This window comes from Macaca mulatta, chromosome 6, assembly GCF_049350105.2.
Source record: "Macaca mulatta isolate MMU2019108-1 chromosome 6, T2T-MMU8v2.0, whole genome shotgun sequence".
In the NCBI taxonomy this organism is placed as follows: Eukaryota; Metazoa; Chordata; class Mammalia; order Primates; family Cercopithecidae; genus Macaca; species Macaca mulatta.
Genome location: NC_133411.1, coordinates 99,991,871 through 100,007,576, shown reverse-complemented (window position 1 = coordinate 100,007,576; position 15,706 = coordinate 99,991,871). Strand labels below are relative to the sequence as shown.

General features: G+C 38.6%; 1 protein-coding gene across 18 annotated transcripts in view; it reads left to right on the top strand.

Annotated features, from left to right (window-relative positions):
• ARB2A (ARB2 cotranscriptional regulator A) overlaps positions 1–13,524 on the top strand; it is a 479,952-nt gene extending 466,428 nt beyond the window's left edge. For 16 of the 18 annotated variants that reach the window (XR_013418035.1, XM_002804456.4, XM_015140406.3 and 13 more), the window contains one exon: positions 10,522–13,524. Coding sequence is in view for 16 of the 18 variants with exons in the window: in XM_002804456.4 (XP_002804502.1) it covers positions 10,522–10,664 (143 nt within the window). In the remaining 2 variants the exon portion in view is untranslated. The remainder of the gene's footprint in view (positions 1–10,521) is intronic. The other 2 variants (XR_013418036.1, NM_001193887.2) reach the window with 2 other exon arrangements.
• Positions 13,525–15,706: the final 2,182 nt, after the last annotated feature.

Sequence of the window (15,706 nt, the reverse complement as noted above, 5' to 3'; positions counted from 1 at the left end):
AGAGAAGCCAGCCAAGGTTCAAAGTCAGAGACCCACAGCAAGGCAGGCTGTCTACTGCACCTCAAGAAGAAATTTATGGCCTGGCATGGTGGCTCATGCCTATAATCCCAGTGCTTTGGGAGGTTGAGGTGGGTGGATTACCTCAGCTCAGGAGTTCAGACCAGCCTGGCCAACATGGAGAAACCCTGTCTCTACTAAAAATACAAAAATTAGCCAGGCATGGTGGTGCACACCTGTAGTCCCAACTGCTTGGGAGGCTGAGGCAGGAGGATTGCTTGGACCTCGAAGGTCGAGGCTGCAGTGAGCTAAGATCATACCATTGCACTCCAACCTGGGTGACAAAGCAAGATCCTGTCTTAAAGGGGAAAAAAAGGAATAAGTTTACTTCCCAAAGTTATTTCCTGGGCTCAAACGATTCTCCCACCTCAGCCTCCAAGTAGCTGGGACTACAGGTGCATGCCACCGCGCCTGGCTAATTTTTTTGTATTTTTGTTAGAGAGGGCATTTTGCTATGTTGCCCATTCTGGCCTCCAACTCCTGAGTTCAGGATATTCGCCCCACCTCAGCCTCTCCAAGTGCTGAGATTACAGGCCCCGCACCCAGCTTCCCTGAGTCTTAAACTGCCCCAAGTTCCACTGTGCCCCCACCATGCCCTCTAGTACCACCTCCACGCTTCACCAGATGAGAAGAACTTGGCAGAAAAGGAGCTAGAGGAAAGGATAGGTTGTGCCAAAGCCGCAAATGACCGAAAAGTCTCCACTGCTGATTATGTGTCTTTCTTTTAGCCTGTCTATTATCTCTGGTCAAACTTGATTTCTTGCCTTTACAGTCTCAACACAGTCTCAACTTTAAAGGGCTTGCAACTGTATTAGCAATGGAAAGAGACTTGCTTGTATCTTACGGAGGTAATTCAACAAGGCATTATAACATGTTTTCTGAGCTGCACTTGGCATTTTCCTTACACAATCTTGGTACACACCCCACCACGCCCCATTCACTACTCCCTGTGTGGTAGGCTCATACTTGTACCTTCTAACTGGGAGGATTTCCATTAGAAGCCCTTCTCTGTGCAAATATTAGTAACTGTATTTCATTTTTTCAAAAAGGATATTGTTCTTAGAAGCTCTAGAATTCATTTTTAAATGAATTTTAGTAGTTATATTTTATTTCTTTTTAGAAGGCACATTATTTTTCAGTGCTCTGATATTTCTCTGATTCTTTATAGCTTTCTAAAAATAACTGCTGGTAAGCTCGTAAGTTCATTAGTTAATCCCAATGGGACTCAATAACGCATATTACAGACCTCCTGATTTTTATATATTAGATTTTCTCAAGAATTCCCTTACCTGTTATTATCAACATAGCTATATTGACAGGGTCTTCATTACTTCCTAATTGCCCATACTTCTTTCTTTTGTTAAAGATCAATTTTTAAAATCAAGCCTTGTCATTTTGAAAATATCATAGACATATTATCCTGTTAATATTAATGTGTTTCATATCTTTCTAGTTTCCTGCCTCCTTATCATGGTAATTTACAAAGTTTATTCATTACCTTTTTCTTTAAAAATGTATTCTTTTGTGGGGAGCAGGGTGAGAGGGTAAGGGCACATGTTTGTGTTTTTTCTCCCTGGAACAAAGACACAAAAAATGATCTTTCATATTCAAAGGTGAACAATTGATATTCCCTATTCTAAGCCAGACCCTAGGATGTAAATTATGTGTAGATTGTTAAAATTACAGGCATACCTTCTTTTATGGAGCTTCACTTTATCACCCTGCATATACTGCATTTTTTTACAAATTGAAGATTTACAGCAACCCTGTGTCAAGCAAGCCTGTTACCGCCCTTTCAAAAAAAAAAAAATCAGCATGTGCTCACTTTGTGTCTCTATGTCACATTTTTTTGAATTCTAGCACTATTCAGACCTTTTCTTTATTTTCATATCTGTTATGATTATGTGATCTTTGATGTTAATATTATAACTATTTGGGGGCACTAAGAATCATGCCCATAGTAGAGGGCAAAGTTAATTGATAATTGTAGTGTATACTCTGACTACTCCTGGACTGGCCACACCGCTGTCTCTTACCCTCTCCTCAGGCCTCCCTATTCCATGAGACACAATATTGAAATTAGGCCAGTTAATAACCCTACAATGGCCTCTAAGTGTTCAAGTGAAAGGAAGAGTCTCACATCTCTGTACTTCCCATCTAAAGATCAAAATGATTAAGCTTAGTGAAGAAGGCGTGTCAGAAGCCAAGACAGGCTGAAAGCTAGGCCTCTTGCAAAACAGTTGGCCAAGTTGTGAATACAATGAAAAAGTTTTTGAAGGAAATTAAAAGTGCTACTCCAGTGAACACATGAATGATAAGAAAGCAAAATAATCTTATTGCTGATCTGCAGAAAGTTTGAGTAGTCTGGATCGATCAAACAAGCCATAACATTCCATTAGGCCAAAGCTTAATCCAGAGCAAGACCCTAACTTTCTTTAATTCTGTGAAGGCTGAGAGAGATGAGGAAACTGCAGAAGAAAAGTTGAAAGCTAGAAGAGGTTGGTTCATGAGATTTAAGGAAAGAAGCCATCTCCAGAACATAAAAGCGCAAGGTGAAGCAGCAAGTACTGCTGTATAAGCTATAGCAAGTTATCCAGAAGATCTAGCTAAGACCATTGATGAAGGTGGCTGCACTAAACAACAGATTTTCAATGTAGATGAAACAGTCATCTATTGGAAGAAGATGCCATCTAGGACTATCACAGCTAGAGAGGATAAGTCAATGCCTGGCTTCAAAGCTTCAAAGGACAAAGAGAGGGTAACTCTCTTGTTAGGGGCTAATGAAGCTGATGACTTTAAGTTGAAGCCAATACTGATTTACCACTTTAAAAATCCTAGGGCCTTAAAAATTATGCTACAACGGCCGGGTGCTGTGGCTCACATCTGTAATCCCAGCACTTTGGGAGGCCAAGGTGGGCAGATCATGAAGTCAAGAGATCGAGACCATCTTGGTCAACATGGTGAAACCCTGTCTCTACTAAAAATACAAAAATTAGCCAGGCGTGGTGGCACGTGCCTGTAGTCCCAGCTGCTCGGGAGGCTGAGGCAGGAGAATCACTTGAATTCAGGAGGTGGAGGTTGCAGTGAGCCAAGATTGTACCATTGCACTCCAGCCTGGGCGACAGAGCAAGGCTCCGTCTCAAAAAAAAAAAAAAAAAAAAAAAAAATTATGCTACATCTACTATGCCTGCCCTCTGTAAGTGGAACAACAGAGTCTGGATGATAGCACATTTGTTTACAGCATAGGTTAATGAATATTGTAAGCCCACTGTTGAAACCTACTGCTCAGAAAAAAAAGAATCCTTCCATATCACTCCTTGACAGTACACTTGGTTACCCAAGAGTTCTGATGGAGATGTACAAGAAAATTCATGTTGTTTTCATTCCTGCTAACACAACATTCATTCTGCAGCCTATGGACCAAGGAGTAGTTTCAACTTTCAAGTCTCATTATTTAAGAAATACATTTTGTGGCCGTGCGTGGTGGCTTATGCCTATAATCCCAGCACTTTGGGAAACCAAGGCGGGCAGAGCACAAGGTCAGGAGTTCAAGACCAGTCTGACCAACATGGTGAAACCCTGTCTCTAAAAACACAAAAATTAGCTGGGCATGGTGGTGCGTGCCTATAATCCCAGCTACTCCGGAGGCTGAGGCAGGAGAATGGCTTGAACCTGGAAGGTGGACGTTGCAGTGAGCCGAATTTGCGCCACTGCACTCCAGCAATAGGTGACACAGCGAGACTCCGTCTCAAAAAAAAAAAAAAAAAAAAAAAAAAAACATTTTGTGAGGCTATAGCTGCCAGAGATAGTGATTCCTCTGATCAATTGAGAGCCTTCTGGAAAAGATTCACTGTTCTACCTTCCATTAAGAACGTTTGTGATTCATGGGAGGAGGTCAGAATATCAATAAGAACAAAAGTTTGGAAGAAGTTGATTCCAGCATTCATGGATGAATCTCTTTGAGGGATTCAAGATTCAGTAAACGAAGTAAACTGCAGATGTGGCAGAAATAGCAAAAGAACCAGAATTAGAAGTGGAGTCTGAAGATGTGGCTGAATTGCTGCAATCTCATGATCAAACATTAAGAGATGAGGAGTTATTTCTTATGGACGAGCAAAGAATGTGGTTTCTTGAGATGGAATGTACTCCTGGTGAAGGTGCTGTAAACCTTGTTGAAATGACAACAAAGAATTTTGAATATTGCATAAACTTAGTTGATAAAACAGTGGCAAGGTTTGAAAGGATTGACTCCAATTTTGAAAGTTCTACTGTGGGTAAAATGCTGTCAAACAACATTACATGCTACAGAGAAATCTTTCAGGAAAGGAAGGGTCAATCAATGCAGCAAACTACATAATTATCTTATTTTAAGAAATTACCACAACCACCTTGATCTTTAGCAATCACCACTCTGATCAGTCAGCAGCCATCAACATGGAGGCAAGACCCTCCACCACAAAAATAATTGCAACTTGCTAAAAACTCAGATGATTATTAGCATTTTTAGCAATTAAGCATGTTTTAATTAAGGTACATACAATGTCTTTTTAGACATAATGCTTTTCCACACTTAGTAGACTGAAGCATAGTGTAAGCATAACTTTTATATCCACTGTGAAACCAAAAAATGTGTGATTCACCTAATTACACTGTTCACTTTATTGGGGTGGTCTGTAACCAAACCCACAATATCTTCAAGGTATGCCTGTATTCCATGACGTTTTGGTCTATCCATGTAAGATAAAGTGAGTAACAATAATTATAAGAGTGAATGGCAGATGAAGAAATTCTTCTAAATTATCTTTTTGGTGATAAGTTACTCTACACTCAGATTGTTCTTCAGTCTGTTTACTGTTTACCAGTAAACCTTATCTCTGGCAAATCTGATTAGTATGTGTGTGTGCATGTGTGTGTGTGATATCATTTGAAGAATGATTATTTGCTTTACCAGAAAATTATTCACTTTATTAAGGGATTCATTGAAAAGGTAAATAATCCGTGTCTTCATTTAAAAATAGACTTCATTAACAGGCCTTATATTCCCATGTAACTTTAAGACATCTACTGCATAAAATGACATACAGCTTCAAATAATATACATCTGCTAAAGTAAACATCAGGATTTTGGCTGCCAACTCAGTAGCATATTTTGATATACTTTTTGCCCCTGCCCCCACAAAAATACTTGTAAACACTAAGATCAAGTAAAGAGGAGTGTGGGCAGGGTTGATGTATAAGAAACACTGAATCAGAGTCATTCACAGGCAAAAGTAAGAGGAATAGATAAGACAGAAGATACAGTAATGTTTTCATCTCTCTTGTCCTATTCTTTGCTATTCCACTCTCAGTGTTGTTTTTAACCATTTTTTCTAAATGCTATTACACGAATATAGCCTCCCTCTTTGTCAGTTCTATTACAAGGCACTTTTTCTTAAATATGTAGTCTTTTGGGAAAACCAATGACACATTTTAGCAATTTGATCTTTCTCATATGATTTCTAGTCTTGTTCTTGATTCTTAAAGTTTCTAATCCTTTTCACCACTTGCTATTTTTACTCCTTTAAAATTTGCTACAGTTCATTTTTTAAAACAAGTGATAAGTCAAGGATATTCAGGGTAGTATTTTCATTGGAAGATCCCTGGCCTTTTAGTCATTTCACAATAAATAACATCATTGACAAATGGCATTTGTGGAAAAAATATAAGAAAAATGAAAAATAGGTATTTTCTGCTCTGTACAAGGATAAAAGAGATAGCTAGAGTAGGGTTCAGATTATTGGAAGAATTAATCTCTAATATAGTAAGAAAGAATTAACCATTCATTTTTATTTAAGCTGACCTTTGATTACCTCCTATTATAAGAAATATTATGCAGTGCTTTTACTGTCCTGAAATAAATTCAATAGATAATATAATCTACCTACTTATAAGATTATTAAATCTTTGTAATGCTCTAGTTAACATATAGAAGGAATAAAAGTAATTCATAATAAAAATAATATGGATTTCAATATTTAAAGTGCTTAGGCAAATCTATATGAGAAGACATAATAAAGTAGTCAGATACTTGGTCCTATGCATGGAATCATCATGAATTTGACAGCTGAAGTGCAGGCTGATACAGGTATGCTTATTGGCAACTCCAGTACCATGGGCATGGTGCCATAAGTTATGATATTTTTTTCATAGGGTAAACCACTCTTGGCAAGACTCTGAAAAACAAAATGCACAACCCTTTCAATTTACATGGTAGTGGTATTCTTGGAAAATTCAGTATATATTAAAATCATGCAAAAAGTATTTTAAGATTATCTGTAAAACATATTTAAATTCTAATCCATATAATTATAAACAGGTTTTCAACTACATGAATAGCTGCTGAACATTTGAAAATCATGTGGGATGCAGAACAATTCTATACTGCCTTGCAAATTACAGGATATCCACTATCCCTGACCTTCTCCCAATAAATGCCAATCACACCTTCCAATCGTCTTGACCACCAAAAATATCCCTGCAAATTTCCAAAATGCCTCCAGAGGCCATTGTCATCTCCATTAAGAACCACTGATTGAAACTGAGCAAAGGTATTTTTTTGTAATGAAGCGCTGTGATCCTTTACATTTTACTTTTATACTGAATTGATATTATAGACTAGGAAACTGAATTCACTCCATAGGTGAATTATCCAGTTAGACCAAGCCTGCCACTACAAAATGATACCAAAATCATTCCTTGAGAAGTTGGCAGATATTTAATGTGGAAAAACCTTTTACTCCTTATATTTTGTGAACCTGTCTAAATTAGGAAAATATGGGTTTGAAAACTGGAGACTTGATAAGAATAAAGTGGTGGTAGTGAAAAGACTAGACCTTGACCATAAAACCATGTTTATCTCCTTCAAATAACAAGGCTAGTGCTAAATAAACTAGTCTCCCTGTGACTTCTACATCATTGCATTTTATTAATAAATGACTGCTTTTTTGATTGACCTAAACTTCCACCTTTTATATCCTTTTATGAACAAATAATGTAATGGTCTAGTGTTTCTGTACTGATGGAATAAAAGACACCCCACTTAATGTCCCCTAAAGTGATGTATTTTTTAAGTACTAGAAACCTGCTCTCAAAAGTTTCCATTCATTGAACACTGTCATGGATAGAGTTTCATATTCACCTGTAAATATTTTCACTGAACTTCAGAACTAAATTTTTGAAAATGGTCTCCAAACATATTCTTGAAATGTATATATGCAGTCCCAGATAGACATGCAATTATTCAACCTCCAAATGATATTTTAAATATCATTAAAAATCTACTTCCAAAAATTTAGAAAACACATTTTTATTTTTATTTTATTATTATTATTTTTTTTACTATTCTAAGATTTCCTTCAATACATTCTTTTTATTATTATTATTATACTTTAAGTTCTAGGGTACATGTGCATAACGTGCAGGTTTGTTACATATGTATACTTGTGCCATGTTGGTGTGCTGTACCCATCAACTCGTCATTTACATCAGGTATAACTCCCAATGCAATCCCTTCCCCCTACCCCCTCCCCATAATAGGCCCCGGTGTGTGATGTTCCCCTTCCTAAGTCCAAGTGATCTCATTGTTCAGTTCCCACCTATGAATGAGAGCATGCGGTGTTTGGTTTTCTGTTCTTGTGATAGTTTGCTGAGAATGATGGTTTCCAGCTGCATCCATGTCCCTACAAAGGACACAAACTCATCCTTTTTGATGGCTGCATAGTATTCCATGGTGTATATGTGCCACATTTTCTTAATCCAGTCTGTCACTGATGGACATTTGGGTTGATTCCAAGTCTTTACTATTGTGAATAGTGCCGCAATAAACATACGTGTGCATGTGTCTTTATAGCAGTATGATTTATAATCCTTTGGGTATATACCCAGTAATGGGATGGCTCAGTCATATGGTACTTCTAGTTCTAGATCCTTGAGGAATCGCCATACTGTTTTCCATAATGGTTGAACTAGTTTACAATCCCACCAACAGTGTAAAAGTGTTCCTAGAAAACACATTTTTATATTACATATTCATGTTATCATTCCTTAGTTTAGGGAGAATTCTCTCCCTTCCACCCCATTCTCTGTAATTCAGTTGCTAACCTACCTTATTACCTTTACTCCTAGCAATTTCCCTTCCTCTGATAGAAGCACACATTCTCATTATTTATACTTTTAAATTACAAGAGTAAATGTTGAGAGCCAGTACAAGTATTCAGTTATCTCAGGGACTCTGGTCTTTTCAGTCCAGGACTAATCAAGCAGAGAGTCATCAAAAGCTAAAACTAAAAAGCTTTTGTAGTGATTTTATCACCAGGGAAATCTGTTCATCCTTCAGAAGGATTGTCACTAGTAAAGAAGAAATAAAGGAGTTAAAATTGCTTCAGACCGTTGACTCCTTAGGTCCCTCTAGATTCATAGATTGAATTGGTTTCAAGGGGTGGGAGGAATTATGAGGGGAATTCCCTGAGAAAGCTTACAAATTGATCCTAGCCTTAGTAACACTAGTAGGTGTAAGTGTGATCACTATGGAGGAAATGCCAAATGTGGCTGGAAGCTTGGGAAATGGGAAGGAAAAGAGACAATTAACACCTTTTTTTTTTTTTTTTTTTTTTTTGGCTTATTGTATTTGGGGGTGGGTGTTGCCATGTAGTATGCATCTGAGAATGGTCTTTCAAAAGGAATTACAATTGATTGTAAAATGTCTTACCATTATAAGTGCAACTGTGTAGTTATTACTGAAGTGAAACTAGGGTTGCAAACACCATAGAGACAATCCCACCTTCCTATTGAGTAACAATGAATTTTGCCCAAAATGAGTAAGCAAATACAGAAATGACCTCATTTTTAGTCTGAATACAGTAGCTTTGGCGGATATGACTTTAATACTGGGTCTTAGTTTCAAATTCAGGTTCATGAGGCCCATCTGCAGAGGAAAGGAGGAGAGAGAGAATCCTTGGGAGGGCACCGATAAAGAGAGAGGGGTTCTCTAGTAGGGCCAGCTCCCACAGCTAAGTCAGGCACAGACTGTAGCTTTCTGCTCTCTGGCCGACAGCAGCCATAGCATCCTTATTGTTGTAACTCCTAGATTGTGATACTGTCACAAAACTGTTGCTAGGCAACAAATGTGGTTACCAGGTCTCAGCGAATAGCTGAAGGGGAAAGCAAAGTGTTGCACCATTGTAGAGTAACCATAGCAATGACCTACTATTACAGACTAAAGAATTATCATTAACAATGTTAAAGTATCAGACTGAGGCCCTGATTCCGGAGACTTCCAAGCGGTATCTCTCTGCATAATTGCGTGATCTAGGAAGAGATTTCAACTGTTTAAAAGCTATTCTTCTGTGGAAGTCTTTGTAATTAATTTTTAATTTTAAAAAGTGCTCATTTATGAAGCCACTCGTAAAATGCTACATAAGCCATCACAGGGAGTCAAAAATAGATAAATGTATTTCCTCATCTGTTCTTATGCCTGCATCCGTGTTATCTGCTGCCTCTGTTAAACTGAAGGTCGATTTTATTTGAAAATATGCTGTACATTAGTTTTACATCGAAACCACAGAGAGAAGCTGTAGTAAAATAAAATAACCCCATAAATTGACAACTAACCTGCATTTTCTAAGTTGAATTCCTCCTGACAAAATGGGAGGCCTAGATGCTCTTTTAGTAGTCACTGCTTTGAAACCTTTTTTTTTAGCTGTTCTAAATTTGCCCCTTAAAATCTGTAAAAATGTCGCCCGCCAGGACACTTCAAGGCATAATCCCTTTTGAATGTGGTCCTTCATTAAGCGTCCCGTATGATTTGGTCCCAGTGACCTAGCTGAGGTAATCGTGTCTAACAGCACAGCTTCCGGGAGAGGCAAGAAAAATCCTTCCCCACCCCGCCCCCAACCCCCTTGGGAGGCAAGAAAACAGGCGCTGTGGGGTGGATGGCAGCCGATCCCGCGCGCAGGGAAAACCAATCCCCGCGCGCGCCGAGTCTCGGGGAGGTGGGTGGTTTCCCGGAGGGAGAGGGAGTGGCCCTTCCCGCCCAACGCTTCCATTGGCTCGGAGAGGCGGAGGCCTCGGGCGTCCAGCCGCGCCTCGAGCGACCCCGGGACAGATGCGGGCCGCGTCCCCGCGTCAGGAGAGGGATGGAGACTTAGGCCGGAGACGCCCCGATGCCGCAGATAGCTAAGTCTGAGTTCCTCTGAGCCGGAGGGGCAAGTGACCCTGCAGCCCCAGGTGTGCCCTGAGAGGCGGCGGCGCGCGCCCCCGAGGGGGCGGGGCCCTGGCTGAGAGGCGGGGCCCAGACTGAGAGGCGGGGCGCGGGCGGGAGGGACTGAGCTGGGTGGTAGCGAGCCGGAGCTAGGCCTGGCCCTCGCCGCCCTCGCCGCGCCCGGCACCGCGGGGCCACCTGGTAACCGAATGTGTGGTTCTTTGCAGGCACCGACCGTCACGAGCTAACTTCCTGGAAGAGCTTCCCGTCTATTTTCAAATTCTTTACCGAAGCCTCAGAAGCCAAGATCAGCTCCCTGAAGCCGGCTGTGACACGCCGCTCGCACCGCATCAAGCACGAAGAGCTGTAAGAGGAGCGAGCGCGACTGGGGGGGCCGCCCTGGCGCACGCACCCGCACCCTCCTCACTGCTTGTGTCGTCGAGCAGACTCCCAGCCCCTCATTAGATTGTTTTCTTCCCAGAGCACAGGGTCGTGATATGTACATCTAAGTAGCGTTTTGCATTATTTCTAGATGAGTGCAACTGTCAAAGCAATATGGGTTCACTGGTCGTGCTTCCTGCGGGCTGAGCGCTGCCCGTCAGCGCTCAGATTAAGGCTGACAGCGCGCTGCCTGGCGTGGCTGGCGCGGCTCTAATTGCCCTGACCGAGCCCGCGCGGGCGCTGCAGGGCGGGCGGCGTCGGCAGGGTCCTAGCGCCCGCTGCAGCGCAGCCGCTGCTGCTTCCACCTCCTTAATCATGTCCATCTTTCCCCGCTCTCAACTGGAACAAACTTTTATTCCCGACTTCAAATTTCCATTTTAATTAGGCTTTTCCCTGAGGACATCTTATTACCCACCTCTTTTTTTTTTTTTTTTTTTTAGGAAGTTCCACACACATGTTCCAAGCCAATTTCAAATTCAGAACAGTACCATGGAGTTTGGGGAGTGCAAATTGTTCTCTCCCTGTTTTCATTTCGGGACCAGAAAAAAAAAAAAGGAAAACTTTGCATAAAAATCTATAAAGTACTGAATCCGCATTACTGCTGAAAATCTTTTTGCCAGCTGTTTGTGAGAGTTTACACAAGTCTCTGATTTCAGAAGAGACTGTTAAAACCAAAACAATGATGGGCAGCTCTTTTAAGTGTAGGTGTAAAAGGTCCCATTTTCAATGAAATTTCCAACTGTTATCACTAGAATTGACTTTACTTTTTAAATATATAATGTGTACTGAGTGGCATTGTAATTTAGATATAACACACTTAAGTTTTGCTTTTTAAATCTCTCTGTGGAGAAAGATTGTTGTTGTTAACCCTTTCCAGAATGATCTATTCTGAGCTTTCGTGGAGTTAGGCACTTCTAGGGAGAGAATTTTTTTATTGTCATCAGGAAACTAAACCTATGTGCTCTGCAGCCTTTTTCTTCTGAAAGGCTAAGTGGGGCTAAAATTATCCTTTTAGTTTTCTGCTTTAACAGTAAGAGAAGGACTTGGTGTGAAAGAATTTCTTCTCTCAGTCCAGTGGTATAATTTTTAGCACTCTGCTTCCTCTGTAGGGTTTAGCCCTACAGTTTGAACAATTAAGTATTTTAATCCAGCTAAGATGTGGCCAACACTGTGAAATACAGGAGATATTAAGGTTTTGCTGACTTTTAGATTAAAATCTTAAATTTTCATATTATTTTTTAATTACTTGACAAGTTTAATTACCTAGTAAAGATTGTTTCTAATAGATGAGAACATGAATTTAATAGTTTTCATCCTTTTTTAAAGTGTATGCAACAATTAATATGCCTGCCTTATTTCAGGACATGAGAAAATGTACCCAAAATGACTTAGAACTGTCTAATGCCTCAGAAAAGTAACTTAAAATCAGCCACTTCGTGCTTAAATGTTTTTATATTATGAACCGATTTCAACAAGTTTTAAAGCTGTTAATATCTCATTGCTGTGTTTGACATACAAGTACATTCATTAGTTCTATAGTTTTAATGATGACAAATTAAAGTGATCTTTCTTCAGTGGTCAGGTATGCATATATTTTGGTGTTACTTAAGCAAAATCAACTATATGGGAGGAAAAATCAAAATGGCATTTTATTCAGCTACTGGATGGCTTAAAATGAGTAAACCCCAACAACGTCAAGCACATTTGTCTGTGATATTGACCCTTTTTATCCAATCTTTACTACTTTAGAAGTACTGGTGAACTCTGTAAAATAATGGTATCTTCCAGTGAGAGATTCAAGAATAGATGTGAATTGAATATATTTTTCAAGGTATTATAAATTGTGTCTTGTTTTCAGTATATGAAAATGTTGACAGGAAACAATTTTATAGCATTTATAAAAAACCAACACTTCTGCAATGCTAAATTTGTGAAGCTTCTGCACCTGAATTAGAGCAAAATAAATATGCTCAGTTTATAAACCACATCACTCCTATTCCTTCTCTTAAATCATCTCTCCTCTTTTTAAACCTTTACTTATAACTAGAATAAATCACTATTTAATTGCCTCTAATACTTTAAAACTACTGGATGGTTAGGCCTTGTTTAACTATCTATAGAGAGCTATTTGCAAACTTAAGTTGTGTAAATGTAATTTCTACTTGTGAATCTGAGCTGTAGCAGCCCAGAGGGAGCTAGGCAAACTTCCAGACCACCAACTGATAAGTGATCATATCCTTTGTAATGCAGGATTTTTAACCTGTTGATTATGGGTTTGTTGATATAAATGTAATAATGTTCACCTCGATTTTCCTGGAGTGACAACCAGCAGTTGGTAGTAGCCCACCTGCATGAGTGCCGCCAGTGTTAACAATATCTTTGCTCTGATCTTCTTCTTCCCCATTTTTGTTTCCTCAAACAGGTTTTTAGGAGAGTGGAGATTTAAAGTCAGGATGTGGACTTTTTATTTTAATTATATACTTAATTCTTAGAACAAGTAGAATGGGAAAGGAGTGACTGATAAATCTAAGATTCAAAATAGTCCTGTCGAAACTTAAAGGCCAGATTATTGCTTTAGAGCTTTCTGTAGGTACCTAGCCATCCAGTCGTTAAACATTTTCATGCATATTTGAAAAGAAGACCATGTACTTGTAATAACTGTTCTTTTCTGCCTTTTGCTTTGACCTGGATTGCATTATTATTGTTTATTCAAAGAATAAAAAGGAAAGCACAAGCTTTTCCTGTATATTTCCATTTCCATTTTAAAATAAAAACAATTTTCCCAACAACAGCGGTGTTATTATTCTTGCTCAGAAAAATTCTTGCTTATTCACCAATTGCATAGAGATTTTTTAAAGCAAAAACATAAAAGGAAGGATGAGAGAGCATCCATCAATATTTTAAACCTTATGGCTACTTTTTATTTCTGTTAGTATTGCTGTAAGGTAATATTCTAACTTCAGTTGAGTCACTATTTGGCTTGCACCTTTTACAAAGCTAACATTTATAAGACAGTTGTTTTTAATATCTAAAATATCTCCTTAGCAAGGAAATCTGAACAACCTATCATTAAACTGTTGTTTATAAAATAAACTTGAATATGCCATAAATAAATGTGTTTTCCAAGAGGAGTCTGGTGAGATTAAGTTGCCTCCAATTTTGTGTATATAGGTTCTTGATGTACTGTGTTCGATCTGAAAATAACTTACATTTCTTTTACAGCTTTCTTAAAACCTTTAGCCCCTTTTAGAGATATGTTAACTATATTATCCATGTAATAAGTTAGATTTTGTTTGTTTCTCTGGATTATCTGCGGTTCCAATCCAAACACATGTGTGTCTCTTGTTATAATCATATTTTTTACTGTAAACTGACAGGTTCCTGTTGGTGTCTGTAATCCTAATTCGTTTAAGAAAGAGTACTACTACAGAAAGTGTAAAAATTTCTCAAAAACTTTCCACATGCCTCTGTGGAGAAAAAAAAAGTCTTTAAATAAATGTGAGACACTCTCATCTTTGAAATATGGGTGGCAAAAAGGGGGATGATGGTAGTGGTTATTTTATTATTACTTATTAGTGGCTGTAATAATATAAAATAAAAGACTCCAGGAGGTACTCCCTTTCAAAAATTGAATACTTTCCTTCCTTCCTTGTATAGAATGACTGAGTGGGAGTCTCTTGAATTGTTCGTCTTCCTTTTATCTAATATTCTATTAATCTCCAAAAAGATCAGTTTGAGTCTGGGAAAGGGTTTTTAATCAATGCTTCACAGAGCTTAAAGCTACCCTACCTAAAGCATCAGCTTTGTTAGGCGGTTTTAGATTTAAAGCATTGCAACTGTCATGCACTGTACTAAGAGTAAAGAATGTACACCAAGTGGAAGATGTTGAAAAGAGGGAAATAGCACAAAGTCGATTAACGGAGATTCGAGAATAGAAGTAGCCATCAAAGCATTCCAGCATTTATCTCAAAATCTATGTAAGGTTTTTTTTTAAGGAAAAAAAAAAAAAAAGCAACAATGATAGTTTTAAACCACACACTTAGGAGGGATGAATGTTGATTTAATTGATTCATTTGGATCGATGTTTTTAAAGTTTCACACCACTGATCTTTCATGTAGTGATGTCTTTAGCAGTCAGTGGTCTGACATGAGCCTTCTCAGATTTCATCAGTGGGACTCTCCATGACATCTAAAATTATGCAACAGCCTGTGCAATGGTAACTTTAGAATTGGGAGACCTTGATTCCAAAGAGCATGATTAGATTGAAGAACTTTGTTAATTCCCAGCACAAAGGTTTTAGAGAAGTAATAACTGTAAAATGAACTGCAAAGATTAAAATCACCAAATGTTAAATAGTTGGCTTTAATTGCTAGATAGGAGAAAGTCATCCTGAAAGTTTGACCATGAAGTGGATACCACACAGTGACCAGTATTTTCCCCTGGAATATAAAAAGCTTGAAAGTGGAAGTTTGACTTAGTCCCTGAGGCCTTCTAAGCAACTTTTCCCAGTCCTTCGCCTTGAGATTTGTGAAAAACCTTTCACTATATCCTTTGTATTGTTGGAGTTGAGTTCTGTTTGAAACAGACATGAAACATGTTTCTAGAAAGAAATCTAGAGAAGTCCTGCATCTTTCCTTTTAGATCATTCATCTTTCTCTTCCTTGGCTATTACCTCGGGTAATATGGAGAACTGTCACAGGTAAAATAATGTTGAAGTGTACTTTGTGGTCAGCCTGCAATACCAATACAAAGAATCTGAAATGAAAAGACAACCAACACCCCAAGAATGCTATGTCTCTTTTTAAAGTTTACAATTTGAATAATGAATTTGGATAGAAACTTGGCAGGAAAACAAACCATGGCACCCTCACATCACCAACCATTTTCACTTTTCTGTCCAATTTCAGAGTGCATGTGTTTGTGAGTATTTCACTAGATCAGTGACAGCTCTTTATTTGCATAATTATATG